The sequence below is a fragment of the Grampus griseus genome, assembly GCF_964374135.1.
Source record: "Grampus griseus genome assembly, chromosome: 5".
In the NCBI taxonomy this organism is placed as follows: domain Eukaryota; kingdom Metazoa; phylum Chordata; class Mammalia; order Artiodactyla; family Delphinidae; genus Grampus; species Grampus griseus.
This window is the reverse complement of record NC_138998.1, coordinates 60,754,804-60,781,533: the sequence shown is the minus strand read 5'-3', so window position 1 is coordinate 60,781,533 and position 26,730 is coordinate 60,754,804. Positions and strand designations below refer to the sequence as shown.

Below are 26,730 nucleotides of genomic sequence, written 5' to 3'. Positions count from 1 at the left end.
CTGACAACCCTGCATCAAGGAAGCCTGTAGGCATTTTTCCGTCAGCATTTGCTTACTTCATGTCGCTGTCACGTTTTGGTAATTCTCAAAATATTTCAAACCCTCCACCAGGAAAATGATTATGACTCATTGAAGACTCAGATGATGGTTAGCATTTTTTAGTAATAAAGTGTTTTTAAATTGGTATTTACATTGTTTTTCTTAGACATAATGTAATTGCACGTTTAGTAGACTAAAGTATAGCGTAAACATAACTTATATCTACACCGGGAAACCAAAACATTCGTGTGACTCGCTTCATTGCGATATTTGCTTTACTGCGGTGGTCTGGAAGCAGACCCACAATATGTCCAAGGTATGCCTGTATTTGAGCAAAGCCTTGACGGAGCGAGCCATATGGATACGTGGAGGAAGAAGAGCATTCAGGCAGAGGGAACAGAAGCACAAAGGCCCCGAGTGTGCAGCGTGCCTGTCACAAGAGCAGAGTGAGCATGGGAGAGAGGGGAGGGTGCTGAGGGCAGAGAGGCTTGGGGTGCCAGAGCCTCCTGGAATGATTTCCGCTTTACTCTGAATGGATAGAGAAGCCGTTAGAGGGTTTGGAGGAGAAGAGTGATGCGATCTGACTTACGTATGAAGAGAATCATTCTAGCTTCTGGATTCAGAAGAGTATGTAGGGAAACAAGGAGGGAAGTGAGAAGAACCAAGGAAAAACATAAGAGTTTTCTGGACCAAGGGTGGTGGTAATGGAGGTGGTAAGGAATGTTCATCTACTTAATTGGAAGTGGGCTTAGGGGGTACTAATGCGGTGTGAGGCCTGTTACACAGATCCAGAGCTGGACTAAAGGGAAAACAAAAAGCTCCCAGCTCTTGGAAGCTATAGATAAGAGCTGGGGGAGATGGTCCTCTATGAGACCACCTGCAACAACTAGCATGGTTCATCCCTGGCGGGCACACAAGTCAGTTTTTATAGCTCCAATTAACTTTTTAAAAAATTAATTAATTAATTTTTAAATTTTTGCCTGTGTTGGGTCTTTGTTGCTGCGCAAGGGCTTTCTCTAGTTGTGGCGAGCGGGGGCTACTCTTCGTTGCGGTGCACGGGCTTCTCATTATGGTGGCTTCTCTTGTTGCAGAGCATGGGCTCTAGGCTCACGGGCTTCAGTAGTTGTGGCACACGGGCTCAGTAGTTGTGGCTCGCGGGTTCTAGAGCGCAGGCTCAGTAGTTGTGGCGCACAGCCTTAGTTGCTCCGCGGCATGTGGGATCTTCCCGGACCAGGGCTCAAACCCCTGTCCCCTGCATTGGCAGGCAGATTCTTAACCAGTGTGCCACCAGGGAAGTCCAGACTTCAATTAACTTTTAACGGCAGGCTCCTTATTTAATAACGATTATCTTGATTGAGGCAACTATATCACATCGCTGATCAGCTCTATTAGAGGATTATTCCTTGTAATCAGCTGAAATTTACTCTTCTCCTTTCTATCTGTTGATCCTCCTTCTGCCCTTTACCATCCACGTTCACATGACAGACCTTTAGCTATTTGAAGAGATACCACAATTCCCCCAGCCCCCCTCTTTAGGGAAGAGGTAGGAAGTTAATATTCACCTGATGTCTTCTGTGCCGCAGGCACTTACTTCATTGTTGACATCTTTAGTGACCATTTAGTCATCGGAACAGCGTTTTCTCTGTTTTAACCTGACCGACCTGAGCAGAGTCTGAGCCTGTGACTTGGTCTCCTCATCATGACTGGGCTGTAATCTTTCAACTTCCTGAACCATGTCAAAAACTTTGTCCATTATACTTTTATTAAGTACCAGACACTGTGTTTGGTCCTGCAAGGATGGCTCCTTCCAAGTTGCTCAAAGCTCAGTTAGAGAGACAGTATTCATTTAAGTAATAAGACCAAGTCCACACAATTGGAAAGTGCTGGTGGAGCTGGGATTCAAATCAAGACCTGTCTGCCTCCAGAATCCACGCTCTTTCCACACCACCACTCTCCGTGCCTCTCCTCGCTGCCAGTCTTGAGGCAACAGAGTGTTGCTGAACAAGTGGCCCTGTTAATATCATGTCTGTTCTTGAAAACGTTTAACACTGCCCATGGAGAACTCATCATTTTGCCTGAGGATATTCAGTTAATCACAGGCTTGGTTTTCCACTTTCATGTGGGATTGATGGTAAAAATATGCCCTCAGATTCTTGGAGGTGTTTTGTAGAAAAATGGAAACAACAGTGCACAGTGCACATAATTTTTATGAAAATGATTTATAGACCCTGGAGAAAAAAATCATTTAAAATAAAATGAAAATAAAGTAATTTTCAAGAGTCCTGTCCTCTTTTCCAAAAACAACAAGAAAAATAAACAAGTTATCAAAAAGCATGGGTTACCAACAAAGTAAGAAAGGGGGTAGGCCTTTCTAAAAGTGATGTGGGATACCTTAATGTCTGTCACATATTTAATTTTTCCAAAAGGCTTACACATCTGTTACCTCAGTGCATCCCCACAGAAACCCTATGACGTGGGTGGCTGATGAGGGAGAAAAGAGGTAAGTGACTTGCTGTGTCCTCAGGATGACATTCCCATAGTGATGGACTGTCGTTAACATTTTTTTCTTCAAAGAAATCCGAAGTCCTAGAGATGAATGGTCAGTAGTGCTTTAACGACCTTCCTCTCTCGTGTGCTTTGTCCAGGGTAAACTGGTTGGAATCTGTGGCAGTGTGGGAAGTGGAAAAACCTCTCTCATTTCATCCATTTTAGGCCAGGTAAGATTTTGTGATTGTCCTTGGCATTTTCTGCTTCTTTCTCTGGATTCTGCTTAGCCAGAGTCTCAGGAAAAATGAACTTATTTCCTGAAGAGAGTCAGGAAAGGTGGAAACAAAATGACCCTAGGTCTGTATCATACCCCGCCCCCTGCCTTTCCTACCCCTTAACAACAGCACTGTATCTGGAAGGGGGCTGAATGACTGATTGGTACCCAGCTGGAGTCATTTGTTTCTCTTGCCTTCTTTTATTCAGCATGTATTTACTGAGTGCCATAGGTATGCCGGACAGTGTGTTGGGAAATGTCAGAGGTAAGGGATGGACAGACTGCAGACTGCCAACAAATGGACCAGCCTCACCAGCCTCTCTCTCAGAGAGAGAGCCTTCAGGATTTGATCTAGAAGTAAAGACCCACTCCGTTTTCAGCCTAACCATTGAAAGAATTATGCCCTCAAGGAGTCCATGGTCTGGGACTTCCCTGGAGGTCCAGTGGTTAAGACTCCATGCTCCCACTGCAGGGGGCGCGGGTTTGATCCCTGGTTGCAGAATCAAGATCCCGCATGCCACGTGGCGCTGCCCCCCCCCAAAAAAAAGGAGGAGTGTCCATGGTCTGATTGGGGTGCTGGGCCTTCTAGACACACAAGCACAGCACAGGGCAGTGAGTGAATAGTGCTCAGAGGGCCCAGAAGAAGGCTGTCAGCATTTGGATTAAACTAGCTTGACTTGTTGGGTGAGATGAGGATAAACTTAAGGTTATTCCTCCTGGTGGATGAAGTCCTCTGAGTCATTTTTCCATATTGAGGAAATTAAACAAATGGGAGAAGGGGCTGGGGAAGATTGTTTTGTGGAATATTTGGTCCTGTTCAGCGTCACTGTCACAGTTGATGGAGTTGTGGCTCTCCTCTAGAGCAGTGGTGCCCGGGGTGGTCTGAGGAAGCCTGTATTCAAATCATCTGGAGGTGCAGCTTCCCACCCACACCCGCTTCTGCCTTATGAGGCTGTACAGTGGTTGGGCTCAGCCAGTGGTCTTCGTAAAAAACCAAAGACCTCCTGTGTAATTTCTGATCATCAGCCAGATTTCAGGGCCAGTGATGAGATACAGGTGGAGTGAAGGGGAAGGAAGGGTTAGTGGGCAGCAGTTAAATTGAAAAATGAGTGGGTCTTTGCTTCTGGATCAAATCCTGACAGCCTTCTCTCTGACAGAGAGTCTGGGAATACCGGTCAGCCCTGCTTCTTTAGAGTGTAACTCTTTGTTGGCGGTCTGCAGTGTGGGGTGTTTGTACTGTAGCAGCCGAGAGAGCTGGATTTCCACAGTTAGACCCTCAGGGGGTTTCTGAACACTTGAGTGCGTTATCAGTGTACTTACCTGTTTGGGGGCAGTTGTGGTACTGCGTTACGGCCTGTGTGTGTACACTGTGCATTACCATGTTTGAGAGGACAAACTTGTATGTGCAGATTGGTTAATGAAACTGTTTCAAGCTATAGCATTCCTAACCCAAGACAAACGTCTACTGTTAGTTCCAAAAGGAACACTGAAAGAGCATAAAATGGGTAAATCGATTCATGTCGACCACTGCAATGGAAAACACAATTCAAAGCACATGGCTCATCATGTAGTCTCTTCATGTTGGAGGGGAGGGTCTGTCATCATTGTGTAGATACTCAGCAATACTAGTTGATGTCTAACTGGAATTTTTTCCCCCTCTGGTCTTCATTTTACAGAAGCAGCTGATGTAGCCAACAGCCTGTATTAATTCTGTGGATGAGTTGACCTGCGCTCATCTTGAGGCAGGGACTAGCTCTAAATCTTTACAGCATACTCCCAGGGGAATTCTGCAGGGGCCTTCTGCTTGTGCTTCCTTCAATTAGAACAGTTTGCAGTTAGGAAAAGAGGATAATAAAGTAGCTTATGGGTTGCTGAATGAAGTATTTGTTCATTCAAGTCATGGGTTATGCTGGGCTCCCATCACACGTAAGCAAGGAGAACTTTGATTTTCTTGACTGCTGTAGCTACTGCTGTAGCTTTGCTCTCTGTGGAACAAAGGTGAGGTCCAGATTTGGGTTCAAAAAGTATCCAAGGAAATTGCCAAGATTTTCAACTCCGCTGTGGAATGTCGGGGGTTCTGCTGGCTTAGGGTGATGGTTTTGCGTTGTGATGCCATTAGATGGTGTCTCTTTCCCTAGATGTCACTTCTAGAGGGCAGCATTGCAGTCAATGGAACCTTCGCTTATGTGGCGCAGCAGGCCTGGATCCTCAATGCCACTCTGAGAGACAACATCCTCTTTGGGAAGGAATTTGATGAAGAAAGGCAAGGAATGTTTGGTTTCTGTCATGCTTTCATCTTGGCTGTGTGAGACACAGGCAGCCCGAGTCAGCAGGCTCTACCCCAACCGTGTCCCTGATGCTGGGTCTCTTTGTGTCCTTCAGATACAACTCTGTGCTGAACAGCTGCTGCCTGAGGCCTGACCTGGCTATCCTTCCCAACAGTGACCTGACAGAGGTACAAGTCTTCTGTCCCTGGTGGGCCAGGGTGTTTAGCAGAGAGGATTCTGGAAGATAGGTGGCAGGGCTATGCCAGAGCCACCTCCTAGGAGTGCATCTTAAACGCATGGGAGAAGAACCTACACGGGAGTTTTACTTTCTCTGGGACTTTCTGTTAGGAAAGCATCTGGTCCTTAGGGCAGGAATATCAACACTACCTGTTTTTTTGTTTTTTTGTTTGTTTGTTTGATTTTTGCGGTACGCGGGCCTCTCACTGTTGTGGCCTCTCCCATTGCGGAGCACAGGCTCCGGACGCGCAGGCTCAGCGGCCATGGCTCACGGGCCCAGCCGCTCTGCGGCATGTGGGATCTTCCCAGACCGGGGCACAAACCCGTGCCCCCGGAATCAGCAGGCAGACCCTCAACCACTGTGCCACCAGGGAAGCCCCAACACTACCTGTTTTAAGCATATAAATATTTCATGTCATGTGGATTTTAAACAAAATCCCATTGTTGGTTCAGAATTCATGTTTTCTACCCTATTCATTTTTCTTTTTTTTTGCGTTATGCGGGCCTTTCACTGTCGTGGCCTCTCCCATTGTGGAGCACAGGCTCTGGACGCGCAGGCTCAGTGGCCATGGCTCACGGGCCCAGCCGCTCCGCAGCATGTGGGATCTTCCCGGACTGGACTGGAGCACGGACCCGTGTCCCCTGCATCAGCAGGCGGACTCTCAACCACTGCACCACCAGGGAAGCCCCTACCCTATTCATTTTTAAAACCAAAGTCAAGCATGTGCTTGTTGAGCTTCTTCCCCTGAACTTCATTCTGCCAACTTCCTTACTCACACATGGTTTCTAGAGAGGCCTCTCCCTCTAGAAAGAAAGAGTCCTTAGCACAAACCCGCCTTTCTTTGCTTCTCTGCCCTGGAACAGTTCCCAGAGGCTTGTCTTTGGAACTGGCTAGTGCCTTCAGTGTTGACACTCACCTCCCATGACCTGTCCTGGAGGTCTCCGGGGCTGACTCTTTTATTCAGCTGACTTCAGTTTAAGCCCTCAAACCAGATTTGAATGGTTTGATTAGTTAACTGGTTCTCAGATCCTGGTCCCCTGATTAGCAGCAAATCAGTAGCATCACTGCAGATTCTCAGCCACACCCAAGACCTACTGAATCCAAGACTCTAAGGGTGGGGCTCCACAATATGTTTTAACAAGCCCTGCAGGTAATTCTCATACATGTTCTTATTTGAAAACCTCTGAATTAATTGAATTTTTTTTAGATAAGATTTTTTTAAAAATACAGAGCCAGTTGCCGTTTGACAATTGATTTTTTTTCATTCGTTTATTTAGTAATATTTATTAAGTGCTTGTTATATGCTGGCTGCATGTGCAGAAGCTGCTGGGGGCACTGGGAATATAAAAGAAAAGGACAATAGTCTGTGTCCTCAAAAAGCTTACAATCGAGAGAGACATCCCGACAAATAGGCACAAAATAGGCTGATGAAAGAGTCCCCTTTCTTTTGGGTGTTAGTGGAGAGGGGGAGGGGAGACTTCACAGAGGAGAGGACGCCAGAACTGAGCAGACACAGTATAGGAGAAGGCATGACAGTGGTGGTGTGTGTTCATAATAGACACACAATTGAAAATGCTCAGATCCCAGGGTATGGAAGGGGGATTGACACTGGAGGCTGAGAGTTGCTGGGAAACCAGGTGGTAAAGGGCCTGCCTTGTCTGCCATATTTGGGGGCTTAGATTATGTTCTTTAGGACTAAGCAAGGGTGGGACATGGTCAGCTTTGTGTTTTGGAAAGGTCTTCCTGCCCATGGAGAATGGATTGTAGCGGGGCATCAAGAGGGCGTGTCGAGGCTCAGATACAGGATTGGTTAGGAGCCAGATGGTGGTGGGAGGGGAGGAGGCATCCGGGCTGATGCCCCCCCAGTTCTGTGTGGGCCCTGGAGGACATGGCAGCACTTCATCCAGGTGGGGAAGTGAAGAGAAGAAGCTGGTTTGGGTGGGGGAGATGTGAGGTGACTGGGGTGATCACTGAGCATTGTTCTGGACTTGAGCTGGAGGCTTCCCGTGCTTTCTGGGCTCCTGTAGATTGGCGAGCGCGGAGCCAACCTGAGTGGTGGGCAGCGCCAGAGGATCAGCCTCGCCCGGGCCTTGTATAGTGACCGAGACATCTACATCCTGGATGACCCCCTCAGTGCCTTAGATGCCCATGTGGGCAACCACATCTTCAACAGTGCTATCCAGAAGCACCTCAAGTCGAAGACGGTTCTGTTCATTACCCACCAGTTACAGGTATGGTGCTTCCTTCCCCAGGCTCCCCACCTTGGCTTGAGAAATCAGAAACAGGGAGGTGGGCTTGGTCCAGGTACCTTTGTGGGGCTCCTAGAGGTCCCTGGAATCACGAGTGTTCACTTGTTCAGCAAATAGCCCCCTGTCCCATTGTACTAATAAAGCTTGTTATATCAGATGGCCATCTGAGTCAGAGATCCTTGGAGCATGTTAGCTTCTGCATGTAAATCAGTAAGTAAAAGGGCTGAGAGGAGTAGACTGAAAATGGAGTTTGGGTATGAGACAGTTTGGAAAGGGTTGTGTTAACATCTATGCGCGAGTGGGAACTGTTTAGGGAAAACAAGTTCTTCTCCCTCTGTCGTTCCATGACCAGCAGCCACTTCAGAGAGCAGCTCAAGGATGTTACCATCCGCTTTGCATATGTTGTCAAGTCTGGGGGGCTAAGCCCCCATTCTGCCGCAGAAAGACTGTAATTATATGTACTTCTGAGCGCAGGGAAGGGATGTGAGGTTTAATGCAGGCCTTTGTGTGGCTTCATCAGCAGATTTATGTCAAAAATTAGAGGAACTGGTTTTTGAACTACATCACGAGGCAGGACAAACTAAAGCAGGGGTTCTCAGTCTCAGCACAGTGGGGTTTGGGAGCCAGAGAGCTCCCTCTTGTGGGGGGCTTGTCCTGTGCATCCCTGGCCTCTATCCACCAGATGGCCGTAGTACCCCCTCCCCCACAACCGTAACAACCAAAAATGTCTCCAGATATTACGAAGTATCCTCTGGGGGGCTTGTTCACCTCCAGATGAGAACCGCTGAACTGAGGTCTAGGCGTTTGGATGTATTCGCACAAGTATCAGCCACGCTGTTGTCCCTGTCTTTGTCTCCAGTACCTGGCTGACTGTGATGAAGTGATCTTCATGAAAGAGGGCTGTATTACAGAAAGAGGCACCCACGAGGAACTGATGAATCTAAATGGTGATTATGCTACCATTTTTAATAACCTGTTGCTGGGAGAGACACCCCCAGTTGAGGTAAGATTCGTGGTGTGTGTGTGTGTGTGTGTGTCTTTCCAGCAAGAGAGATAGGACCGTAGTGAGTGATGGAGAAATCTCAGCTGAACTCATTGTCCGTGTCTTGTTGGCAGGGGCCCTGTTCTCTGGTGACCAGACTGCTGTGCTTTAGTCCGCATACTGGTTCTATTCTGCGAGGGCAGGGTTGTGGGGTTAGAGAACCGAGGTCTTCTGTCACGGAGAGTTTATCAGCAAGGCAATGACAAGGAGAAGGACGTGGGCTCAGTGTGTGCTGCTGTTCAGTCATAACTTAGCTTCCTAAACTCCATCAAATCCTGACTGAAACATTAGGAAGCTCCTTTCTTAATAATCAAATGAATAAGTTGGCAGAGAAGAGACATTAAATACTGCATACATTTGAAAATTATCTATGGTGTCTTGGCTGCCGACTTGGCACTCATTAACTAGTACCAGCTGTGTCCCAATTCCTGGATTAGGCACTTTATAGCTGTCATCCTGTTCAGCCATTTTAACAGAGCTCTGCGGCCAGATACGATTATCCTCCACTTGTACAGCTGAGGAAACGGGGGCTCAGAAGGGTTAAACAGCCTGCTGGAAAGGTCAGTTTGACTCCAAAGTGCTGCGCTGCCGGGCCTCCTGCAGCAACACGGAAAGCTGGCCGCCCGTTCTGGGCTCTGAGTTAGGCAAAGACAAGGGCGTGCGTAGAGCTGGCTCTCATATTATTGACCTTTTTATCCTCTGGTCGCCTTGGGTCCTAGGAGTTCACTCAGGCTGGGCTAAAAGCCGCTTCTTAGCTACTAGGTCATTTTGATGTTGAGTAGGATGAAAGCAAAAAGTTATTGGGACCTTTTCTGGGACTCTTATTTCAGTGTTTGGGTATCATCCTGTTTGATTTCAGGTTCAGTACAACTCATTGTTCATGATGTGTTTTAGGCCTTTTGATATAACTCTGACATTGCGAGTGTCATCAGTAACTGCTATAGAGACACCTGATCCAGATTTGGATTTTATGATCTCTCCCTGTGACTCTCACGGTGCTTTGGGCTCTTCAGATCATTTCCTCCTCACTGTACACATGGAGGGGAAAATGAGAGGGAGAGAAGCTAAAACATGAAATGTCCAAGGAGCAAAGGAATATCGAGAGGGAGCATGTTGAGTGAAGGAGCGTGCTTTCAGTATATCACTTCACTTTCCTGAGCCTCAGTTTCCTCATCTTAAAAATGGGGGTGGCACCTGCCTCTTTGAGTTGGTGCATTTGAAATAATATGTAATGTTCTTATACCAGTCAGTGGTCAACAAATAGTAATTTTCTCTTTAGAGAGTGCATTTATTCATGCACTGTGGTAAATACAAAATTTAGAGTCCTATCTTATGTTCCAGATGTGGCTCTAAATTTTATATTATTTTCTGATGTTTTTTTCACTGTCAATTTTAAAAATCTAGTTGGAGCGCAAACTGGGGTCATGAGGCTGACAGTGACATAGAATTAAATGTAATAAACCATGTATAGAGAATTTCCTGTATAAAGATATAAGAGGAACTTGGAAAGGAAAACATTAAGTAGTTTCTATTATCTCAGGTTCAATTTGATGAATGTTTCGTAAGTCCCAGCGTGCCCCATTATGGGCAGTTCTGGGTGCTGGGCCCTGTGTAGGTTATAACCATGAGTGAGATGTCATCTCTGTCCTTGAGAGACTCGCAGTCTTCTAGGGAAGACCAATACTCTTATGCTCGTACATATGTAACAACATATGTACATATGTAACAACACCAGGTCACATATGTAGCAACATGCTGTGAAAGTACTAACAAGTGCCTGGGAGAACAGGGGAGGGTGAACTCTATTCTAGAGGAGTGTTAAGTTGCCTCAGGGAGAATTAAGATTTGAATCCATCTGAATGGGGACAACTGTGATTGAGTTGGGTGAGGAGAGGAACATCCCAAGTGAAGAACCAGGTGGATAAAAGTCTAGAAGTGGGAAATGGCAGTGTGATGTGAGGCACGGACAGGCTAGGGCCAGAATGTGGAGGTGCTGCAAAAGCAGGCTGAGAAGCGGAAGTTTATCCCATGGTAGATCTGTGATTTGATTTAGTGATGTGGGGATCAGAGATGGACAGAATGGAAGTGACCCCAGCTCAAATACTCTGGACAAGTTGGAATGGATGAGAACAGCATAAAGGCTACTGTGTTCGGCGTTTAGGTCTTCAGTTACTTTGGGGAGAGCAGTGTCAGTGGAATGGTAGGAACCCAGCTTAAAGATTTAAGGAGTTGGGGAGGTTACAGAAGTTAACTTTTAAGAAGCTGGATGTGTCTCTTTTCAATAAGAGCTCGATGGATGTTTCGCTAACGTGTCCTTTGGACATTTGTCTGAATGGCCATATCATTGATGACGGAGACACTTTTTTTTTTTTTTTAAGATTAATTCTAAAAAGGAAACCAGTGGTTCACAGAAGAAAACACAAGACAAGTGTCCTAAAACAGGGTCAGTAAAGAAGGAGAAAGCAGTGAAGCCAGAGGAAGGTAATGAACTTTTTTGAGATTTGTCATTAAAGTTTTTTTTGGTTTTTATTTTCCACTGAAGCATTTTATTTGCACATACGTATTACATCCCTAGAAAAAGGATCCCATGGTTTTCCCTCCGGTGTGTTTTCACACACTTGCTTTTTCATGGTCCATGATGCTAGATGAGGTTGTCAGTACAATGAAACCAAACTGACAGGATGGGACCTGCCATGTTTCTACATCTTGTGTTGCCCATCAAATCTAGAGGGGGCTTCCCTGGTGGTGCAGTGGTTGAGAGTCCGCCTGCCGATGCAGGGGACACAGGTTCGTGCCCCGGTCCACATGCCGCGGAGCAGCTAGGCCCGTGAGCCATGGCCGCTGAGCCTGCGCGTCCAGAGCCTATGCTCCACAACGGGAGAGGACACAACAGTGAGAGGCCCGCGTACCGCAAAAAAAAAAAAAAAAAAAAGTTTATCAGAAATTACGCCATGTGGTAATTCATGCTGTTTAATAGCATTGTGTGTTGTAGAGCGCCTGGCCTTATATTTCTAGAATACCAGATTTTTGTATGATTGTTGGGAGACCATGAGGCACTTGGTGTTTTCTTAAGCCGAGCAAGGCAACAAGAATGTCCTTTAATCCTATGCCCTCTTTTCCTCTGCAGGGTGGGGTGAGGTGTAGGTAGTCATAGCTGAGTCATCTTGACTAAGCAAAAAATTGAATCGTGGGTTCATCTCTGCTCTTTAAAAGTCATGCCACCCAATGCAGAGGCATGCCAGCTTTAAGAATGCCTACATCCTCAGAACCTCTCCTGTTACAATGATACACTCCTCTGCTTGTCCCAAGCAGACTGCAGCAGGGCTGTGGTGAAGAGTTACAGCCAAGGTTTTTCCTACTTGATTTTCCTATCCAGAGGCCTTGGTCCTGTTTTTTAAACCCTTTATCTTATCAACTGAAACAAATCTTGGGAGTTAGAAAAGCTATATGCAATACCTTAGGCATTTTCACTTTTGTGAACTTGAAGCTGCATATCAGTTTGCAAAGCATAAGAATAATAATAAATAAAAATGCAGTCCTGTTTTAAAGTTCTTTCTGTTGTGTCACCTCCTCACCTGACGTGTTGAATCCAGGACCTTTCCTGGGTTTGCCACTGCTTTTTTCATTTCCTTGTTCTTAAAGCATTTGGCGTTAGGAGGTGACCATCCTGATTTACCACTCCCTGCCTCTTGTCTTTCTTTCAATTAGCCACATATGAGCTTTTGAATTCCGGTGTGAATTGAGATGCCTTACTCTCTCACACACAAAGCAAACACAGCACAGAAGCCTGAGACATCTGTCAGTTCCTGCCACAGACAGTATAAAAAAAATAGAATGTCTTTAGGGGACATTTGTCCTTATTTACATAGCCACTAACCTGGAGACTCACATCGCAAAGTGCTCAAGGCATGTGTTGCTTGTTCCAAGGTAATTACACATCATATATGATAAAGGGGAGAGGCTGCTTCCTGTGGGGATGTTTCTCTGTATTCTCCTGTCAGCATCAATCACCTGACCAGCCCACAGAGCCCCTAGGAAATATCCTGGAATCTTTTCTCTCCTCCCACAGTCAGTCACGCCGTCCTACTGAATTTACCTCCTGAAACTCCGTCCCCATTGCCATGACCCTGGTTCTGGCCTTTATCATCTACCCAGACTGTTACAGCTGCCTCCTTTTAAATCTGTCCTCCACACGAACAGCAGAGAGATCTAGTTAAAAACCAGCCAACTCACTTTCCTGCTTGAGGCCTTTCAGTGGCCTCCCAATGTCAAAGCCGCATTTTCTAATCTTTTTCTTGATTTGGCACACACAGAAAAACGCCACTATTTCTTTGAGCCCCTGGGATGCATGGTAGAGGCTGCCTGAGGTGGCTGGTCTGGCCATCCCAGGCCCATCTAGTGCACAGCAGGGCCAGGGAGTCAAATCTCTACACCCCTGTAGCCCATTCTCTTGAGGAGTTCTTGTCTGAAGGATAAAGTTCAAATGCCTTTATCCCCTGACCAGAGCCTCCTTAATCAGCCTTATCTCCTGCCACTCCTTAGGCACACAGAATGTTCCAGCCACACTGAATTGGATATCTGTGTATACCGATTTGCTGTTTCCCCACACCTGTGCCCATCATTTCCCCATCTGGCCGACTCTGGCTTACCTTTCAAGACATGGTATGGGGAATTCCCTGACGTGTCCACTGCTGAGGCCCTGGGTTCAATTCTTGGTCAGGGAACTAAGATCGCACAAGCCACGTGGCACGGCCAAAAAAATAAATAAATAACGCAATATGGACTGCATAGGAAGTCTTCCGGGAAAACGCCCTGCTAAGCCCCTCACAGCTCCCGCAAGTAGGTTATGTGCATTTCCTGGATGTTCCCATGCTGCCCTGCAAATAGCTCTAGCGTTGGAGTTCGCACATTTTATTATAATTATGTATTTATTTACCTGTTTGTCCTACTAGACTGTGGAAGGATGATCTGAGCCAGATCTCCAGGGCAGGGACCTGGTCTTAATCTTCGTTACCGCTCTAGGACCTCATCCTGGGCCTGGTTCATAGTTGGTGCTTAGTAAATGTTACATGGATAAATAAATGCTCCTGATGAAGGGGAAATAATTCTCATCTAGAGCTCTGTGAAACTGTAGGCTCCCTTTGATTCTGCTGTTCTACAGGTGACTTAGTTTTGAAAAGCAGTCTTTCCTTTCTGAGTTCACGTTTCTCTTTTCCTTACCTAGGGCAGCTTGTGCAAATGGAAGAGAAGGGGCAGGGTTCCGTGCCCTGGTCAGTATATGGTGTCTACATCCAGGCTGCTGGGGGCCCCTTGGCATTCCTGGTCATTCTGTCCCTTTTCATGCTGAACGTGGGCAGTACCGCCTTTAGCAACTGGTGGTTGAGTTACTGGATCAAGCAAGGAAGTGGGGTAAGGTTCCTCATTAATGGGAAAATTATACGTCTCATAAAGTGGCCATCTCTCCATAGTCCCTGTCTCTCCTTAGGGAAACTGTTCTAGTTTTCAGTTAAAAGAAGCAATGAACAAGGATTACCCAGGATAAGATCTTGATGAGTTTCTAATGTAACCTCAGCAGATAATTGCTCCCTGACCAACTCACGGAGCAATAGAGCTTATCAGTAGCAAACTGTAGGCTGCCTGCTCTTGTCCTTAGAAAAGAGAGAGGGGGCTTCCCTGGTGGCGCAGTGGTTGAGAGTCCGCCTGCCGATGCAGGGGACACGGGTTCGTGCCCCGGTCCGGGAAGATCCCACATGCCGTGGAGCGGCTGGGCCCGTGAGCCATGGCCGCTGAGCCTGCGCGTCCAGAGCCTGTGCTCTGCAACGGGAGAGGCCACAACAGTGAGAGGCCCGCGTACCGCAAAAAAAAAAAAAAAAAAAAAGAAAAGAGAGAGGGAGCAGGGCAAAGTCTGCCTTGTGTCTGCCTCAACCAGGTCCCAGAGTTTTTATCCTGTACCCTCCCTTGAGCCAAGAATGGCCCTGATGCGGGGTTCTTGGCAGTCCCTGGGAGTCTTGCCTCACAGACCCTTGCCTCCAAACAGAACACCACGGTGACTCAGGAAAACAGGACATCTGTGAGCAGCAGCATGAAGGACAATCCTCTCATGCAGTACTATGCCAGCATCTACGCCCTCTCCATGGCAGTCATGCTGATCCTGAAAGCCATTCGCGGAGTGGTCTTTGTCAAGGTATGCACCGGTGGGGGCCTCTGCTCCTCCTCTCCCCAGAGGCTGCGTGGTTAGGATTCCTCCTGGCATCCCTCAGGTGTACTCTGAGTCGGGGAGCTCCTTTAAAGCAGGATGGCCCTCTCCGAAGTGACCTGCATCCCATGAGCCTCAGCTTTTTCCTATTAGCCACCTCCCTCCTCCACGACCATTCGCCCTTCTCCGGCTTTGGGCATCGATGTCCTGTGGAGTTGCGACCCTGTGGAGTGGGAGCTGAGCCTGCCTGAGTCCCGGATCTCTGATCACGCTGTGCTCTGCCCCTCAGGGCACATTGCGAGCCTCCTCCCGGCTCCACGACGAGCTTTTCCGAAGGATCCTTCGAAGCCCTATGAAGTTTTTTGACACTACCCCCACTGGGAGGATTCTCAACAGGTTTTCCAAAGACATGGATGAAGGTATTTCTCACTGCTCCTCTCTGTTGTGCTCTGGAGCACGGTGGCTGTCGATGTTTGCGTCAGGAACATTTTAGTTTTGGCATTTTCTCCACATTGCAAACTCTTTAGGCTAAGGACCTATCTGCTTTTTCACCTTTTGTCTGAGTTCTTATTTGATCTTATTTAAACTGAAAACCAGTTCAGAGCACTGAGTTAGCGTAGAGGCTTTGGACAGGGGCATCTCAGAGTCCAAAACACATATTTACTTGTGGGTAGTGCATAGGTTCCTGGACACCTATAACCTCTGACAGGTTTGCTGGATGCTGGATGCCTCATGGGCTGTGCCAGCACCAGAACTTAAATACAGTTGACCCTTGAACGACAGGTTGGCTGAATCTGCAGATATGGAAATACGGATGAGGAACCATATAGATGGAGGGCTGACTGTAAGTTCTATGTGGACCTTTGACTGTACAGAGGGTCTGTGTCCCTAACCCCTACGTTGTTCAAGGGTCAACTATACTCCCGTAGCCCATAATGATAGTGATGCTGCCTGACATTTATTGAGGGCTTACTGTGTACTGAATATTCTACGTGCGTTATCCTAATCCTCACAGCAGCCCTATGAGGTGTGGATATCGTTTCATCCACTGAATACACGGAAAAGCTGATGCCTAGAAAGGTTAAATAACTTGCTGAAGATCACACAGCTATTAAATAACAAGCTGGGAATCGAGCCCAGATCTTTTTGACCCCAGAGCTAATGTTTTAATCTACTGTACTGTGTTGCCTCCATAGAAGGAGTTTGTTTCCGATGTTGATAGGCCAGTGTAAAGCCATGGCCAGAGGTCACAAGGGATCAAAACCATCACTGATACACAGAACAGTGCTACACATGTGCATGACATGATCCCATTTCTGTTAAACACACAGACAAATGGAAAAAAGATTGAAAAAAAAATCAGTGGTATCAACATGTCTCAGATTTGCATGAAAATAGGCGGGGGGAGGAGATGTTCAAAAAACGGTGAAGAAAATGTTGATAACTGTTGGAGGTTCTATACTCTTTCAACTTTTGTGTATGTTTAAAATTTTCCATGATGAAAAATTTCTTAAATGTTAGCGGCAGTTCATTGATATTGGTAAGAATAAAGACTATGTTTATTTAAGTTTTTTGCATATTTATTTTCCAAATATTTTACAACAAGCATATATTACTTTGCAAAGTGGAAGAAGTGTTTAAAGGGGTTGGGCAGCATAGTGAACCAAAAAGAAGGCACAGGGGAGAAAGGTCACTTAAATGCTCTTGGGATAAGAAAAATTAGAGCAACCAGGTTTCCAGATTTTTCTTTGATCAGACTGTTTAAAAGGCAAAAATCATAACTTTCAGATAGGGATTTTAGGGAGCCTCTTTTTGTTTTTTAAAAATTGGGAGAAATTTAAAATTCCATTTTCCCGGTTTGTGGATCCCAGCATCTGACACGTGTTCCTTTACGGTTTCCCCAGTCGATGTGCGCCTGCCGTTCCAGGCTGAGATGTTCATCCAGAACGTCATCCTTGTGTTCTTCTGTGTTGGAATGATCGCGGGAGTTTTCCCGTGGTTCCTTGTGGCAGTGGGGCCCCTCATCATCCTCTTTTCAATTCTGCACATTGTCTCCAGGTAAACAGGAAGTCTTCATGTCTTCCAGGGCAAAGGATGAAGCCGGAGTTGCTAGTCTACCCCTCTGACACAGAACACATTCTCTCTCCAGGGTTCTGATCCGAGAGCTGAAGCGTCTGGACAATATCACGCAGTCACCTTTCCTCTCCCACATCACATCCAGCATACAGGGCCTTGCCACCATCCATGCCTACAACAAAGGGCAGGAATTTCTGCACAGGTTAGTTCAATGGGGGCCCGAGGGCTCAATGGGGAGCCAGCATCTCAGCATTTAATGAGAGTTTAAGAAGCCTTTCAAGGTCAGAATTCTGGATTATAAAGCTCATTACTAAGAGTATTAGTAATTTAATGATCTCTGGTTAAGATTCACTTGCTTGGTGGAACTCCCTTCTGAGCAAATGGAAAGACAAAAACACAGATTTGGAGTCTGTTAGCTTTCAGTTCTGAATGGCTATATTTGATGGAGTTTTGCTTTTTTTTAAATTAATTTATTTTATTTATTTATTTTTGGCTGCATTGGTTCTTCTCTGCTGCGCGTGGGCTTTCTCTAGTTGTGGAGAGCGGGGGTTACTCTTTGTTGCGGTGCACATGCTTCTCATAGCAGTGGCTTCTCTTGTTTTTTTCTTTTGTTTTGTTTTGTTTTTGGAATGGTTACTTTTATTTTTTTAATTTTTATTTTATAAATTTATTTATTTTATTTATTTTATTTTTGGCTGTGCTGGGTCTTTGTTGCTGTGTGCAGGCTTTCTCTAGGTGCAGTGAGCGGGGGCTACTCTTTGTTGCAGTGCACAGACTTCTCATTGTGGTGGCTTCTATTGTTGCAGAGCACGGGCTCTAGGCACGCGGGCTTCAGTAGTTGTGGCATGTGGGCTTCAGTAGTTGTGGCTCGCAGGCTTCAGTAGTTGTGGCTCACAGGCTCTAGAGCGCAGGCTCAGCAGTTGTGGCGCACGGGCTTAGTTGCTCTGTAGCATGTGGGATCTTCCCAGACCAGGGCTCGAACCCATGTCCCCTGCATTAGCAGGTGGATTCTTAACCACTGCGTCACCAGGGAGGTCCGCGGTGGCTTCTCTTGTTGTGGTGGATTCTCTTGTTGCGGTGGATTCTCTTGTTGCAGAGCACAGGCTCTAGGATCATGGGCTTCAGTAGTTGTGGCATGCAGGCTCAGTAGTTGTGGCTCGCGGGCTCTAGGGCGCAGGATCAGTAGTTGTGGCTCGCGGGCTCTAGGGCACGGGCTCATTAGTTGTGGCACACGGGCTTAGTTGCTCTGCAGCATGTGGGATCTTCCCAGACCAGGGCTCGAATCCGTGCCCCCTGCATTGACAGGTGGATTGTTAACCACCTCACCAGGGAAGTCCCGGAGTTTTGCTTTTTATTATTATTATTTTTTCTTTTTACTTTTTTATCTTCTGAACAGTAAAAGACATTCATTGACATTAGACTGACATTTTATCTAGCTGTTGAATATTGTTTGTATGAGAAATTTATGTACATATATAGTCATTGTGGAGATTTGTGTTAACAAGAGGTTGAATTAGACTAAAGGTCATTCAGTAGAGGACTGGTTAAATAAGCTGTGTTGTCCCCATGTGGTGGAATATGATATGGCCCCTAAAAAGAATGAGACTGCTCTCTAGGTACTGATAATGAATGATCTCCAAGGTATATTAGTGAAAGAGCAAGGTACAGATGGGTGGGTATTGTGTGCTCCTTTTAATGATGTGTCTGTATCTGTAACATTTAGAATATCTCTGAAAGGACACATAAGAAACTAATAGTTGCCACTGGAAAGGGGAACTGAGTAGTTGGAGGAGGGCAGGAGAAAGACCAACTTTTCAGGATAAAACCTTTTGTACCTTGTGAATATTCTGTCCTGTAGAGTATATTATTCATTCCAAAAATTAAGTAATTAATGTTAAAAAGGAACTCTAAAATAGGAAGGTTTAGTTAAACAATTCAGAAAAATGCATCCTAACTTTAAGTGAAAAAAGTGAAATATGCTGACTGTGTACGTGTGTGTGTACATACCCACAGAAGTGTGAGTGCATTGAAAAAATTGCTGGGAGTAAATGCAGCAGAATATTAACTCTGGTTTTAGCTGAGTGGTGAGAGTACTGGAATTTTACATTTTCCTCTTTTATTGCATTTTCTTAATTTTCTCTAAAGTGCACATATCTTATTGTAAGGAGGGTAGTGATTTTTTTTAAAGCAAAGCACATTTGCCCACCCAGATCTCCCACTCTGGAGTTCTAATTGTTTGTAGGTGCCAGACTTTCAGGTGGGGCGTGATCTACTCTCTAAGCCCCCCGGTGACAGTGGTGTGTTCTCCTGCAGTGACAAAGATTGTCTAGGTCTTTTTGCTCTGGTTTAAATCACTGCTCCTGGTTCTTTGCTCCATGGCCTTGGGAAACAAGTGTGTCAGCAGGCAATTTCCACTTTCGGTCCAAGGTTTTCTTTTTTTCTGGTCTTGTGCCATTTCTGCAGTTTACCTTTGTAACCTCTCTTTCTTTGAGGAAATGACCCCTGACCTAAAACATTTTTCTAAAGCTTAAGCAGTCTCTTTATTTGGTCTCCTTCCCTCCTGCTTTCCCTATGCTTTAGAAGTAGATATCTTTCCCTAGCATCTTTAACACGTTTCTTTGAAAGGGTAAAACTAGAAAACCCTCGTGTCCTCCTGTCTGTGGAGCCTGGAATACTCTGCACTCCTTAAGTTTCCATCTCACACTCCTGGTTACAAACAGTAGTACTTCAGTATTAGCCCTCCACCCATCACTCACCAGAGCTTTGGCATCCTCCATGTCCAGGGTTGTGTGGTACTTTATTTGCCTATTAGGTGTTCTGTCTTCCTCACAGGTACCAGGAGCTACTGGATAACAACCAGAGACCCTTCTTCTTGTTCACGTGTGCGATGCGATGGCTGGCAGTGCGGCTAGACCTGATCAGCATTGCCCTGATCACCACCACCGGGCTGATGATTGTTCTCATGCATGGGCAGATTCCCCCGGCCTACGCGGGGCTTGCCATCTCCTATGCTGTCCAGGTTAGTCTCTGGGATGGGGGTGTCCTCTTGCTCGTATGTTGGCCTAGGAGAGAGCTGGTAGGGGGCTCTACCCTAAGCCATTGTTTTACTTCCGACTCCTAGAGCTTTTCCCCGTCTGCTTTGGCAGTAACACTCTGGACTGGTATACAGTCAGCCCTCCACATCCACCTGTTCCACATCCATAGATTCAACTAATTGCAGATCAAAAGTATTTGGGGGGAGAAATTTCTGGAAAGTTCCATAAAGCAAAACTGAATTTACTGTAGGTGGCAACTATTTATTTTTGCCCAACTATTTTCTACATTGTATTTATAACTATTTACATAGTATTTACATTGTATTAGGTATAATAAGTAATCTAGAGATGACTTAAAGGATACAGGAGGATGTGTATAGTTTATGTGCAGATACTATGCCATTTTATATAAGGGACTTGAGTGTCCGTGGATTTTTTTTATTGGCGGGAGTCCTGGAACCAATCCCTCATGGATACTGAAGGTTGACTGTATAGGAATAAAGGGATTTAACTCTGTTGCATTTGTCTATGAAATAGGTGCTATTTTTTTCTTAAATAAATATGATTTTGAAAATGGTTTCTTAATTGTAGGTTTCTGTCTTCACTACCCTTTCATCTCTGGCCTCTTCCTAGTCTTCTAAGAAATATATATCAATACATTTCTTCTGTGTGTTTTATTTTCAGGCCCCTGATTTTCCCAATACTGTTACATATGTAAACCCTTCTGGCTCCTAGGAATGGTTGAAGGTCTTCAAATAGATCAAAAAACAATTGGGAACTTGAGCACTGACTAAATATTTGAAGATGTTAAAGAATTGTTACTAACTTTTTAAGATGTGACAGTGGTTGTTTTTAAGGAGTCTTTATATTTTAGAGAGATATAAGCTGAAATATTTATGGGTGAAATGATAGCCTATATGGGATTTGATTCCAGATAATACGGAAGGATGGGGTGGTATAGATGAAACAATATTGGCTGTAAGTTGATAATTTTTTAAGTTGGATGTTTGATACATGGGAGTTCATTATACTCTCCTCTCTATTCTTGTATACGTTTGACATTTTTCTATATTGGAAAGATAAAAATAAGTAGCCAGAAGAAACCTAAGAAGAGATACGTATCTTCACAGATACCCAAAGATATTTGTCCATGTTATGCAGACTTCCTTGATTATTAGAGGTGGGGGGAGAATCTGTGTTTTATATATGCTGTGTTTCAGAGTCCTCAGTCTGAGGCACACAGGGGCTCTGCATTCAGTTTTGGCCCAGCCTCATTTCTCTTATTTGACCTTGCTGGAAGCATTCTCACTGCTGCGCAGAGCTTGATATAATCTCCATTTGTTGTGACTACCACATCAGGTGTAGATACAAGTATGAAGCACAGCAGTTATTCAGCTACAGTTGAATTACTGGAAATGTAAAGACGGGCGGAAAGCCCTCAGATACAGGAAAGTTAGTGCCAGCAGTACCAGAACGCCACCTGCATTCACTGAGAATTGCAGTTGATTGGGTGCTATTAGGCATTGTCTTAAATATTTAGAGAATGATTCGGTCCCTAAAATCAGCTGCTGCATGTGCCCAGTTAGTTCTTGTAACTTGAGTTGTGATCCCTTAGTTGAAGGAGGTTTTCTGGCGTTGGCCTGGTGTGTATTAACAGTAAATTCTCTCTTGGATTCTTGTTTTCCGTTGTCAGTTAACAGGACTGTTCCAGTTTACTGTCAGACTGGCATCTGAGACAGAAGCTCGCTTCACCTCAGTTGAGAGGATCAACCACTACATCAAGGTCAGGCTGCTACAGGCCTTTTTCTACAATCTGACTTTTCATGGAGCAGTTTTACCCTTTTACAGCCTCGAGTGAATGTCCCAGGAGGATGCTTGTTTTCTCTGCCTTATCTTGTCCCACAGGAGAGGCAGCGGTCTCTCCAGCATGTGTGGAGTGGAGAAGAGAATATCTTAAGATTATCTAAATATATTTGTGAATTGTGCCTGATTGAGAACCTATGTTCATCAGCTAATTTCCAAAGCATTCCTTTTATTTATTTATTTATTTATTTTGGCTGCACCGGGTCTTAGTTGCGGTGTGCAGCCTTCTTAGTTGTGGCATGCGGACTTCTTAGTTGCGGCGTGCATGTGGGATCTAGTTCCCTGACCAGGGATCAAACCCCGGGCCCCCTGCATTGGGAGCATGGAGTCTTACCCACTGGACCACCAGGGCAGTCCCCAAAGTATTACTAATCTCATTAATTCAGTTAAGCTGACTAATGTAACATTTTCCTTACACTATTTAAAACCATGTATTATTTCAAGTCTTAGTCTAGTTTACTTGTTCTTAACCAGGGAAGGCCATCAGAATCCCATATGGAGCTTGAGGCAAAGACTAACACGGGCCTCATCTCTGAAGATTCTGATGCAATAGGTCTGGGATAGGACCCAGACTTCTGACGTTTTAAAAGCTACGTAGCTAATTCTAAACTGCATTCACAGTTCAGAAACCAGTTAATGAGTTGGTACTGAGATGATCTAGCTCTTCCCACCTTTCCCCAGTAACCCTTGCAGCCCTGCCATGGGGCAGTGTCTTGCTGGTGCCATAGTTGGAACTCGAAAACAGTTGTCTGTAGAGAGAAGCAGAGTCCTGAGTAGTTAGGATTCTCAATTTAATCTATTTCTCAGGAGTTACCTATTTTGTGAACAGCCCAGAGACTTTATTAGCATTTATATCGTTATTTACAGATAATGAATACATTCCAAGTTCCAACTAGAACGTTGACTTACAAACATAGTTTTACAAAACTAGCCTTTCACTGAGGACAAGTATATTATGTAAACTGCATTTTCTAGTAGAGACATGCCCTGCTGATTTATTTTGTCAATGAACCTCATCAGTCGTAGGATATTTCTTAAACTCATAAATGATTGTTATCAGAAAGAATGGCGGATGGCTGTCTGATAAATCTGCTAAAGGCTATTCTTCATGTTTATACATGAGTCTCTTGGCCCAGTGCTCTGGTCTGTGGACAATTTGTGGGTGTACATGTGGGTGTGTAGTGTTTGATTTAATATCACTATTGGTGTGAGTCTCTTGCTGGAAAGGTCAGGGTGATGGCCAGCCGTGGTACAGAGTATACTCTGCACAAACCAGTCATATTCCTGAGGACTGGATCCCCACTGCCAGTCCCCAACCTGGATGCCTGTCCCAACACGGAGTTTTAGACTTCAGTCTCCACCCCCGCCTGCCAGAACACTGCAGTCTTTGGCCATTGCTTCCCTATGAGGCTGTAAGCTCCATGACTAGTCACCAGAGAATTTTAAAGCATCGTGAAGTGTGACTGTTGATGACAAAAATTATCCAATGGTTGTATTAAACACAGCATTTTAAAGCTAGAATGGATTTCCAAAATCATCTAATCTATTCCCCACAATTTGCAGATGAGAAACTAAGACGAAGAGTGAAGAAGTGATATGTCTGAGTCACACAGCTATTAGTGGTGGAGTTTGGAGTAGAGTCTGTCTCTCCTGGACTGACTGAGAAGGCAGGATGCCAGGGTCTCATTAATGTTCCATAAATGTACTTTCCCTCCTTTGGGTTCAGCCCAGTGGTTTTCAAATGATGGAACCCTGTTTCAAGAGGAATATTTTCAAAAAATTCCAATAAAAACTGCTGTGCTTGAAGAGGGATGGAAGGCTTCATGCCTCACATTGGTCTCCAAGGAAGTGTTTTTTGGTTTTTTGGTTTTTTTGGCTGCATTGGGTCTTTGTTGCTGTGCGGCTTTCTCTAGTTGAGTCGAGCGGGGGCTCCTCTTCGTTGCCGTGCGCGGGCTTCTCATTGCGGTGGCTTCTCTTATTGCGGAGCACGGGCTCTAGGCAGTCGGGCTTCAGTAGTTGTGGTGCACGGGCTCAGTAGTTGTGGTGCACGGGCTTAGTTGCTCCACGGCATGTAGGATCTTCCCAGACCAGGGCTCGAACCCGTGTCCCCTGCATTGGCAGGTGGATTCTTAACCACTGCACCACCAGGGGAGTCCCTCCAAGGAGGTTTTGGGGAAGAATTCCTTATGGCAGAAGGCAGTTTGAAAGCCACTGCCCTTCCCGAGCTGCTGCTTAGTAGCCGTTGTAAACTGCTAAGTGTAGAGACCACTGTACTTTGTCTAGTTTACTGGTGATGAGCATTCACTGCCAGGGGTCTCTTTCTCAGCAAGGGAACAGAGCGGCAGCTTTCTCTGTGTGGTTGCTTTGGGTGTCCTGGTTCTACTTCTCTGTGACAAGGTCTTGCAGCTCCCCCGGAATCTATAGTCAGTCTAAACCAGCCACTTCTGTCTCCCCAGACTCTTTCCTTGGAAGCACCTGCCAGAATTAAGAACAAGTCTCCCTCCTCTGACTGGCCACAGGAAGGAGAGGTCACCTTTGAGAATGCAGAGATGAGGTACCAAGAAAATCTCCCCCTGGTCTTGAAGAAAGTGTCCTTCACCATCAAACCTAAGGAGAAGATTGGCATCGTGGGACGGACAGGATCGGGTAAGGATGTCCTCTCTGGAGAAACATTTGAACCTACCAGAATCAAGTCTGGGGCCCATGATTTCCTGTTTATTGAATACCAGTCTCATCCCTTCATATCAGATTCCTGTTAGATGAGCAGTTAGTGTCTCGGTCTCTGAAACCACTTTTCTAGGCTTATTTTCAACGCTGCTTTCATAACATTTAATGCTTTCTCTAATCATAGAAGTATACATTCTCAATGCAGAACACTTGGAACATATAGCAAAGTACAAAAGGGGAAAGGCGCCCATAGCTCCATTACCCAGAGATAATTACTGCTGACATTTTGGTGGATATCTTGTTAGGCTTTTTCTATCAACAAATGTGTTTACAAAAATGAGGTCCTTTTATACACACTGTTTCATGGCCTGCTTTTAAAATTACCGAACATTTTCCATGTCAGTTAATATTCTATGACATGATTTCTATGCAGCATTATATAAAATTCTATTTTATGGATGTACTATCATTTATATTAACCCTGCTCCAATTGAAGGGCATTGAGGTTGTTGTCAATTTTTCACTATTATGAATAGCACTGCAGTGAACATCCTTATTTCTGTGAAGTCAAAATATACAAAAAATTTAAGGTCTTTGTGATGTGTTACCTGTATAGCCTCATATTTATCAGAAGCCAGCATCATTCTAAGTGAGGAACCTATGTTCCTTTGAAGACAAATTATTTTCTTGATCTGACATCAGTTGCAAATAGAGACTAGGCCTTCATTTTAGGCATTTAATTTCACTCTTGTTCTTAGAAATGTGTTACTATATGCCCCTTAGATTTCTAGAGTCAAGACTTGAATAATGTGTTTCTTTCCCTCTTTCCTTCCTGAATAACATTTCAAGATTGAGTCTCGTCTTCTTTCATTAACCTGTTTACCCTTGTGTAAGAGGTCTCTCTGAGTCACTTCTCATTAGCTTTCTGAGTTCCATGCTTCCTTGGCATCAAAACTCTTTTAGCTTTTTTTTTCTTGCCATTAAAAAAAAGTCTTTTTGAGACAATTTACTTTAAAGAACCTGCTAAGCAGAAAAGAAAAAGCTGCTTCCTCTTTGAAGGAATTATTGCATGTCAAAACAAGGTACTGCCTCTAGGCTTGTGCATTGGAAAGAGAATACCCAGCCAAGGAGGGTGAATGTCCCCACGGCTCTTACTTTGCTTTCTCCCTCGAATTCCCTCTGCTACATTGGCCCCCAGGGGTGCACTGCTCCCCTGAAAGTTCTGACTGACCTCCCTTCCTGTGATTTCCCTTTAACACAGGTAAGACAGACCGAAATTTTCACCAGTACTTTATTAAACCATGAGTAGTGACAGATGAGACGTAAACAGAAATAAAATAATTATAAATAGCCCGACTTACAAAGTCTAAACTGTAATCCTAATAAGCTTCTTCTGAGACTATGTCATAGGCCCTGGCTCTCTACCATGGTTGTAACCACTGTGAGGACCTCATTGCCTTTTTTACCAGCACGTTCCATCAGTACAAAGGTAGTCTAGTCTCAGATCTTTTGTTAAAGTGGAACAACTTAACCTGTTTAATTGAGCGCCATTCCTTCCTCAGCTTAAATCTTGAACCACTGCTACGGCACTGGGGAGGGCCTCCACCTCCTCCCTTCTACCTGGGAGGGGCCACTAACCAGATCCTCCAGTCCTGAAAAAGCCAGTTCCAGGAAGAGAGGCCTCATCAAGAACTGTCCTGCTACATGGACTCAGGTTTCCCAACTCGTTTCTGGTAGATGGACCTGAGGACTCCTGCCTTAGGGAGATGGACGTTCTGGGTTCCCACAGGTTGTCTGACGGGGGTCAAATCTCAACAGCAGGACTGTGGCTGCAAACATTGGGGTGAGGCAGGTATTTGTGCCCTCACTGACCTCTGAATAGACAGTCACAAGGCTGCCATGAGAGGTCTTTCAGAACATGGAGCCAGAGGAGGGGAGGAGGGTCAAGAACGGGGAAAACTGCTCTAACAGATGAAAACCTGTGGTTCTACATCTAACTATCTACATTCTGACTTGCAGAATGGTAGATAGATAGGACTATGTCAAACCTTTTTTTTTGGTGGGGTAGAACACTGAGCTTTTAAAAATATTTATATCTTTTTGACAAAGTAGTTTCCGTTCTGAGAATCCGTTTCAAGGAAATCGTCTGAGATAGGAGCAGTTTGAGCACTGACCAGGTTGCCATAGCATTAGTATAGTAAGTTTTAAATAAACTACATGTGCAATGTTAGAGGACTGATTAAATAAGTAAGAGTACAGCCACATGATGGAATTTGTTGCAGCCACTAAAACTTTGT

The 26,730-nt window shown here is 45.1% G+C and overlaps 1 protein-coding gene across 6 annotated transcripts in view; it reads left to right on the top strand.

The window, feature by feature from the left end:
• Positions 1-26,730, top strand: part of ABCC5 (ATP binding cassette subfamily C member 5) — an 85,849-nt gene that overhangs the window by 41,575 nt on the left and 17,544 nt on the right. For all 6 annotated transcript variants that reach the window (XM_082654548.1, XM_082654549.1, XM_082654550.1 and 3 more), the window contains 14 exons: positions 2,685-2,756; positions 4,939-5,063; positions 5,183-5,255; positions 7,333-7,536; positions 8,414-8,557; positions 10,975-11,077; positions 13,821-14,005; positions 14,634-14,780; positions 15,082-15,211; positions 16,697-16,850; positions 16,942-17,070; positions 19,701-19,887; positions 21,597-21,686; positions 24,223-24,412. In XM_082654548.1, the coding sequence (XP_082510674.1) occupies positions 2,685-2,756; positions 4,939-5,063; positions 5,183-5,255; positions 7,333-7,536; positions 8,414-8,557; positions 10,975-11,077; positions 13,821-14,005; positions 14,634-14,780; positions 15,082-15,211; positions 16,697-16,850; positions 16,942-17,070; positions 19,701-19,887; positions 21,597-21,686; positions 24,223-24,412 (1,933 nt within the window). The remainder of the gene's footprint in view (positions 1-2,684; positions 2,757-4,938; positions 5,064-5,182; positions 5,256-7,332; positions 7,537-8,413; positions 8,558-10,974; positions 11,078-13,820; positions 14,006-14,633; positions 14,781-15,081; positions 15,212-16,696; positions 16,851-16,941; positions 17,071-19,700; positions 19,888-21,596; positions 21,687-24,222; positions 24,413-26,730) is intronic.